We start from the raw sequence: 8,519 nt of genomic DNA, 5'->3' as shown, positions 1-8,519 counted from the left end.
TATCACCTTGCGACCGTGATCAAAGGTGATCATGGGATTTGAAGTTTAACAGGGAATTTTTTTGTTTACCTTGAACCATCGCTTCTTTACAAAATGGCGGAAAAAACGAATTTTTTTTTTTTCAATCTTCATCAACTTTTTTCTCAAAATCTATGGTCTTTAGAAAAAAATTCATAAAAACAAAAATGCCTTAGAACCGCTCGAGGAACATTCTCAAATTTTTTCAGAATTTTTTGTGACAATTTTTGATTTTCCGGGAAATTTGGGAAATGGAATTTTCAAAAATGTCTCCAAAAATTCTGAAAAAATTTTAGGATGTTTCTCGAGTAATTCTAAGACATTTTTGTTCTTATGAATTTTTTTCTAAAGTCCATAGATTTCGAGAAAAAAATTGATAAAGTGAACATAGCGGCCGAAACGAATTTTTATTATTTCAACTTTATCAATTTTTTTCTCGAAATCTATGGACTTTAGAAAAAAATTCATAAGAACAAAAATGTCTTAGAATCACTCAAGAAACATCCTGAAATTTTTTCAGAATTTTTGGAGACATTTTTGAAAATTCTATTTCCCAAGTTTCCCGGAAAATCAAAAATTGTCTCAAAAAATTCTGAAAAAATTTGAGAATGTTCCTCGAGCGATTTTAAGGCATTTTTGTTTTTATGAATTTTTTTCTAAAGATCATAGATTTTGAGAAAAAAGTTGATGAAGATTGAAAAAAAAAAATTCGTTTTTTCCGCCATTTTGTAAAGAAGCGATGTTTCAAGGTAAACAAAAAAATTCCCTGTTAAACTTCAAATCCCATGATCACCTTTGATCACGGTCGCAAGGTGATATCTTCACCGTAACACTTCGAAAAAAAATCCTAAAAATTTTTTTTTTCGAAAATTTAGGTGTTTTTTATGTTTCAATCGAGCATATCTCTTTTCCTGTGAGTTTTATCATGATTCTGGCAACGGATTCTGAAAGAGCATGCAATTTTACATCAGAATATGTGGTTCAAGAATTTTTTCAACGCCAATTACATAGGAAAAAATCACTTTGAAAACGTGCAAGAAATTTTGACATTTTGGACGTTAATGGGTTAAGTGAGCTAGTAACTGCAATTGAATAGTCATTCGACCATCTAAACATGAACATAATAATTAGTTAAATAGATATAATAAATCAATAATAAAATAAGACAAGTAATTTATTTGATGATATGATTTTTTTCTTATAAAATCATGTTGTTTAAATCAATTGATAATTTGAAATAAAAAAAAAGGTTAACGAATAATTGCAGATGCCTATAAATTCTATTTATTAAAAACTGGGACAACTAAGGATTTAATTATTTTTAACAATTGTAATGTTTTTCTTATTGAATCATTATGTTATTTAAATCAATTCACAATCTAAAATAAAAAAAAGTAAGAATAATTAATAATTGCAGATGCCTATGAATTTTATTTATCAAGAACTGAAATAAATATCAATAAATGCAAAAAATTTAGAATACTTACTACTATTCAAGTTTTCGTCATTGAGCTTCATTTTTAAACATTTTGCAGTACTATCTTTAGACCGAATAAGTTTAAGCTTAGAAATTTGAGTGAACATTTTCTGCCAAGAATTGTCGTTTAAAGTAAGATTGGTTAATTCCATATGATGAAAATCTTGTTCGATTAGCGGATAAGCACCGGCTTGTTTGAGTATGGGATATTCATCAAACAAATTGGTGACAGTTTGATTAGGTTTTTTGTAGATCGAATGTATTCTGTGATTAGCAGTAACCCTCCAGTGCTCCAACATGACATCATTGATTGGTGCACAATCATTGGCAGCTAGCCAATCCAAGCTTTCTTTAACAGCTTCATCTAATAATAAGAAAAAATATATGTATATATAAGTGTTTGTACATTTCATAAATATGAAAAATATAACATACCAGGTTCATCGACATTTTCAAATTGCTCATCCACGTGACATGCTACGTCCTGAACGTCTTCATCGCTGCTATCAATTGAAGCTAGTTTTGATGACTGGGTGTTCCTCCACTTAATAGGCAACTTGCCTTTAGAAGGTATTGATCTGCCCTTTAAGTTGGAATCCTTTTTTCGAATAGGTGGAATGTAATATGTAGAGAGTACTTCGGTCGGAAAACGCTCGACAATGAACTGTCCAATTTTATGGAATAAATCATTTGTAGCGCTAAAAAAAAAAGTTAAAAAATTCAAAAATACGTAATTTGAAAATTCAAATGATGAGGATATATAACTTGCGGTACTATACCTTTTTGTCAGAGTACGTAATTCGTGAATTATGATTTCAACGAGCTTGTTTCTAGCTTGCGAAAATAATTGCTTTTTTTTCTTGTGTTGATGAATAATTAATTGACCCACTTCTGATTTGTTCAAAATGGATTGGATATCACTCATTTTTAATAAAATAATGCTGTGGTCCACCTCCTGTCGCTGTCCAACGCTGTCATCCTTGATCTCATTTGATGATTGCTCGCATAAAGGGGGCCTCTTCTGGATACTTGCTACCACCTCATCATTCTAAAAGATCAAAAAAATATTAATGATAATGAATCATTGAATCACCTATAAATTCTATTTATCAAGAACTAGAATAACTAAGCATTTAATCATTTCATAAAAAATTATGATATCTTTCTTATTAAATAATTTTGTTGTTTCAATCAATTCACTTGTACAGCCGAATAATGATTTAACCATCTCAATTAAATAGTAAGTCAAGTCAACTTACTAGTTTTCTTTTCCGATTTAACGTCTCATTTGAATTTTCCTTTTTGGCAAAGTGTTGCTCGTAGTTGATTTTGAATTTTAATTGATCTCCGACAAGTGGAATTAATGTTGCTATGCTGACGCTGTCCAATGCATGGATAACATCAATAGTGATCCGGTTTTCTGTTTAACAAAATTTTATTTCAAAAATGAACATTCTTACGAGTCGTCATTCCAAGAATGCGCAACAAAAGAAAATAACGCGGCAATCGATCGTAAACATTTGCGCGGTTAGGATGACATTGATGTTTCTGAGAATGTCTAACAAAGCCAATGGCTTATTTTTGAGACACGAATAGAGCAGAGCACCAAAAATATAATGACAATTTATATTTAATATAAATATAATAACTTTTATTTTTCATGCCCTCTTTCTCTTTTTTATTAAAAATAATTTAATAGGAATTTGCACCTACCTGCAAACACACCGATGTAGTCCTCTAAACCCCAGGATTGTAAGAGATTGTTCACATTCTCGTCGCCCATTATTAGTAGATTTTTATTTGAAATCACAAGTAACACAACATTTTGAACAATTCAACGTCCTGTTTGCGGAGGTGCTACTCTTTCGAGCTTCCGAGTCCAAAAGAACGACACTTGCGAAATGCATCTAGACGAGAACCACGAAAAAGAGGAGGGGGAACCGGCAGACACTTGCCGCTTAAAGTATATATATTTCAACCATTCAATCAAATATTTCTTTGAATGAAATATTTGATTGAATGGTTGAAATCAGTTTCATGATAGATTTGTCAAAGAAATTAGATAAATGTTTTAATTGATTTAGCACTGAATCTATTAAATATTTTTTTCCACAGTATTAAATGGTCATATTGACTTAATTGAATCATTATAATGTAATTTTAAGTAATTTCAATAAAATATTTCATTACAGTAATATGATCATTTCAATAATAATATAATGTGTCTAGTTTGAAAAAATGTTCTGTATCGGTCAGTGTTATTATTATTAGAAACAATGAATCATGTTATCACTTATATAATGTATATCGTAGGTTTCAGAATTTCAATGAAATGATCGAATAATTTTATAAAGTTAATTAAATATTTTGTCAGTTCCATGAGGGATTTAGTTGTTCATATTTCGCATATATTATGAAAGCTATTTTATTAATCATATAATCTTATTGAATAGAAGCGAATGATTATTTACTGACTCAATTAAATATTTAATTCGCAATTTTTTCAATTAAATTGTTGCTTTCGTCTATTAAATGTTGCATGAATCAAAGAAGCGATTTTGTTTTCTCAATTAAGCAATGAAGGATGACACCGATTTTGTAGAATCAGTCAAATCATAATCAATTCAATTAACTTTTGTTCTCAGTGTATTTGTATCGAATTGTGGACGATTATTTTGTATCGAATAGCTTATCATTGTATAGAAATCAATATTTGAAAAATAATGTAGAATAGACTGAAAGTTAAATATAATTGAAAAATCATGCAAAATTGATTCTGTCACCCTTGTGTTTATAATTTACGTCTACCAATTTTATATTCACCATTTCAGCATATCTTACTAGTGAATTACGAGTCGTAGTAAGTTGATGACCAATTCCATTTCAAATAAAATCAAAAGTGCAGAAACAATGTGATGTTAATTATGTTCTTTTGTTACTACAGTAACTAGAGTCAATAATCTTATGGTATACTTCTTAAGTGATCAACATATTTAACATACTTTTTCTTGAGTTCTTTTCTATATATATTACGAAAGTAGACATGTGAAAATTAGAAACATTTACATTAATATTTGTTACTACTGCTGTCTACAACTAAGTATGGAATTGAATTACCGCATAAATATGTTGTTTCGTATTACAATTAGGTATCAAAAACACAATATTTCAAAATTCAATAAACCAGTCATAACAGCATGTTCAGCTGTTAAAAGTGAACTTGATACCAAAAATCGATGATATATCCATCGTCATTTCGTCAGCTCGACGTTCGAAACCAGACTTCGATAGAGTTAGTTCCGAGAGATTACGGAGAAATACGAGTACCCGCCTTTCATCATCTTGCAATGATAATTAAAACTTTACACGAATCTAAAGAATTCTGAGAAATAATGCCAATTACACAAACCTTTGCGCAGGTTTCCATTGATAGAATAAAGAAGCCCCCACCAGTTATTACACATGGTCTGGAACTTCGCATCATCATTATCAATAACAATCTCCTCGTCTTCGGGGAAGCGAGATACCATTTGACGTTGCAACTAAGATAACGCAGTTTGATGTAAATCTCTTGTGAACTCTATGGGTATAGAATTACCATATTGTCAACTTACCAAGCATCGAACACAGACGAATTAGAGTTGATAATCATTTGACCGTGTAAGAATACGATAAAAAAATGTAAAATAAACGCACTGACAAATGTACCATATCTAATAATATCTATTAAATGCTCGCTATTCAACAGAACCTAAAAGGGAACAATTAATGTTAATACACGTCAAGTTACAATCCATGAATTTAAAACTGTCTAACCATACATAATCCAATACTAAACACAGACGTATTAAGCACAAGTATTACAAGCAAAGTGATGCTGTAAAACTTTTCAATAGTTGATATCATTCTATAAGAACATTAGGACAAACATATCAAAACGTTAGTAAAATAAATATTATGTTAGGATTTTTTATACACACTCAAATGCTTCGTTATGTAAATGAATAGCTCGCACTATGGCCTGGTAGGCTTTCTTATCCGCACTTGTAAAATCCAGCATATCCCACTCGTATTCCTTCAAAAACCCAGAAGCTTCTTGTAAGCCTATCCTAAGGATAAACATAGATAAATGAATAAGCATCATATCAATCAATAACTGACAATGCTAAATTTTACAAAATGTCCACCGAATGTGATCGAATGAAAATTGAAGTGGGTCAATAGAATAACGTAAGCTTACTTAACGGCTTTAAAAATGACGCAGATGTGTCTCACTTCCATCATGAAAGAAGCATCATGTGCCACAATAATCATACTATAATAAATAACCCCAAAGATCATAGTAAATATTATAAGGAAATAATATTTGTCCTCATCCATTAAGTAACTATAATCAGCCTTGTATGGAAATACTTTCTTAAAGTTAGTGTTGTTGATCCAAGAATCGGAAACCATTTCAACTAGATTTAAAATGAAAAAAGTTATAAGGACTATAGAAAAATAAACTGGAAAAATTAAATTGATATTATTAATGATAATAGAAAAAAGCAGAATATGAAGTACTTCAGAAATATCATTCTCTCACTTATATATTTAATGAAATAATTCAGGCCCTTCTTAGCAGACTTGTTTAATATGTAGGCATATTGTACTTCGGTAAGCGTTCTGTGCTGAATATTTACTTGTTCATAAATTTTTTGCTTCTGCAATATGAAAGATAATTAAAGTCGGATTATTGCTTAACGAAAGCAGAATATTATATTCAGTTACCTCTTTAATATGAATTTGAAATGAAACAATCTTCAATACTATACCTACCATTATTAATAGCATGAAAAAATTTTCCATAGTAATACCAGAACTTACTCCTAATTCTAACCAGAATCGAATCATCTAAATATAGCGTCGGTTATTATTAGTTTGTTTTTTTCTAAAATATTTATTTAACCTTTTCGCTCCGGAGATTTTTCCTTTAAAATGAACCTCGCATTTCAGCTGAATTTCATGACTTAAGTGAATGAACTACTTATGACAAGTCTCCATACGGAGTGCTAGTCCATAAACGGACCACTCCAGGAGAGAAAGTTAAGGCTAATGTAAAAAATTATAAGTGTAGATTTAAGAGCGCCTTTCAATGTTTTTTGATGTACTGATTTCAATCAAAATAGTGAAAAAAATGTCAGATTTATATTTGACCTTGAACTTTGAAGGTCAAATAATGAAAATACGTATTTGCGCTGGAAAATTGCTATACCTACGTTTTATGAACCGCTAAATACGATGAAAATAGTAAAAAAAAAGTTCTAGTCACCTCTTTGATCTTAAACTTTGTTTGACCTTCAAAGTTCAAGGTCAAAGATGTCACTAGAATTTTTTTTACTAATTTTATCGCATTCAGCGACTCATAAAACGTAGGTATACCAATTTTCAAGCGCAAATACGCATTTTCATTGTTTGACCTTCAAAGTTAATTTTGAAGGTCAAAGAAGTAACCAGGATTTTTTTCAATATTTTTCCTAAATTTAGTGCATTAAATTAACCTTATAAACATCTATTACGTTCGCTTTTCTTATTGGTCCATATGTGGACCATTCCCCAAGCGAAAAGGTTAATATATGTCATAGAATATGTGCGAGAATAGTGATATGAACATTACCACCGGTATCGTCGTTATAATTGTGAATACAATAAAGAAGACAACAGAAACATAATTTTTCAGCTGACTCTGAAATGGCCAAAAACAACAATAAATTTCTAATTTCTCAATTATTTGCCAAGAGCCATTGGAAAAGAAAGCCATTTCACGTTTATTTTGTTATAAGTAAATAGCTATTGTTCTCTCTAAAATGTGTGACAGTATTCGCAAGTTGAGTAGTAACGTAAAACTAAAATTAAAGCAAATAAAATTTAGTATTTACTGTTAATTAATTCATTACTTGTTATAGATCCGTTGGTTAAAATTTCATGTTATACAGCGTTAGAAATATTTTAATTAAACGACTATATCCGTTGGAAAATGTAAAGACCTCTGCCAGCACTGTAAACTTTTTGCTGCGTCATATTGATTTAATGTTTAAAAAATATAACCTCTTAAGTCCGCTGGTAAATACCTATATAAAATGTGTTGCATTGTACGTCGTATTAATTTCTACGCAAAGAGAACAAGTTCTTTAAGTGGATGTATCTTTATACAGTATATACAGCTTGAAATTGTAGACATAAACATCTTAATGTAAATTGGTGTATATATATACACACCAATATACATTTTATGTGTGTGTGCGCGCGCGCGTGTGTGTGAGAGAGAGAGAGAGAGTTCGTGTGTGTATATACATATATATTCGGAATGGTTCAACCGATTTTTGAGTCGACTCGTGTGAAAAAATATGTTGGTGACTTGATTCAATTGTAATCTTGGCATGATTCAATAATAACTTTGCCAGTTATTATAAAAATTAATTTAAAGTACGCTTTTCTTTGGTAAAAATTATATATAATGATACTTTCAGACACAAAATTATCTATTTTGCCTAATTTATTTCTCCTTGTGAAATGGAAAATCTTCTCATTGTTTGGCAAACTGGTAATCTACTTATTAATTAAGGGCATCCCTTGAGTGAATATGCTGAGATATGAAAAGCTAGATTTTATCATTTTCTACTCGCCCTAAAAAATTAAATCAGCTTAGAAATGCTGAAATAACAACAAATAATAAATAAATAAATAGAACATTCCTATCAACACAGTACTCCTACTCCTTCATAATTTATTTCATCGATTTGAATTTATGTGACATCATCGTGATTCTTCTGATCTTCGAGAAAGTGAACTACTATTTCATAAAATAATGTGGTCAATGTAATTTTAAGCAATTTATAATATCGATCTACCTTAAAGTTAGATTTTACGAAGCACCGAAAACTCCATGGAACTGGAGGATTTAAAGAGATAGAATAAATGAAGAAAATGATCCACATTAAGGTGCTAACGTGGCTATGACTATTTAGTAACATTCTTACCGTGC

The 8,519-nt window shown here is 30.2% G+C and overlaps 1 protein-coding gene across 1 annotated transcript; it reads right to left on the bottom strand.

The window, feature by feature from the left end:
- Positions 1-1,076: 1,076 nt before the first annotated feature.
- On the bottom strand, positions 1,077-2,185 carry LOC131674099 (uncharacterized). Its single transcript, XM_058952608.1, has 4 exons — positions 2,133-2,185; positions 1,931-2,073; positions 1,506-1,859; positions 1,077-1,126 (listed from the first exon to the last, which is right to left on the bottom strand). The coding sequence occupies exons 1-4, from the start codon at positions 2,183-2,185 to the stop codon at positions 1,077-1,079; spliced, it is 600 nt and encodes a 199-aa protein (XP_058808591.1).
- Positions 2,186-8,519: the final 6,334 nt, after the last annotated feature.

Source organism: Phymastichus coffea, unplaced genomic scaffold, assembly GCF_024137745.1.
Source record: "Phymastichus coffea isolate CEN01 unplaced genomic scaffold, Cenicafe_Pcof_1.1 PCOF00211, whole genome shotgun sequence".
NCBI classification, from domain to species: domain Eukaryota; kingdom Metazoa; phylum Arthropoda; class Insecta; order Hymenoptera; family Eulophidae; genus Phymastichus; species Phymastichus coffea.
This window is presented reverse-complemented; position numbering and strand designations above follow the sequence as displayed.

Excerpts from the sequence above, each read along its gene's own strand:
- LOC131674099 (XM_058952608.1), bottom strand. The coding sequence starts at position 2,185 with ATGATTTATTCCATAAAATTGGACAGTTCATTGTCGAGCGTTTTCCGA. Across the intron at positions 2,074-2,132 it reads TCGAGCGTTTTCCGACCGAA|ATCAATACCTTCTAAAGGCA; the intron begins GTACTCTCTACA and ends CTTAAAGGGCAG. Across the intron at positions 1,127-1,505 it reads TGACGAAAACTTGAATAGTA|ATGGTCGAATGACTATTCAA; the intron begins GTAAGTATTCTA and ends GTTCATGTTTAG.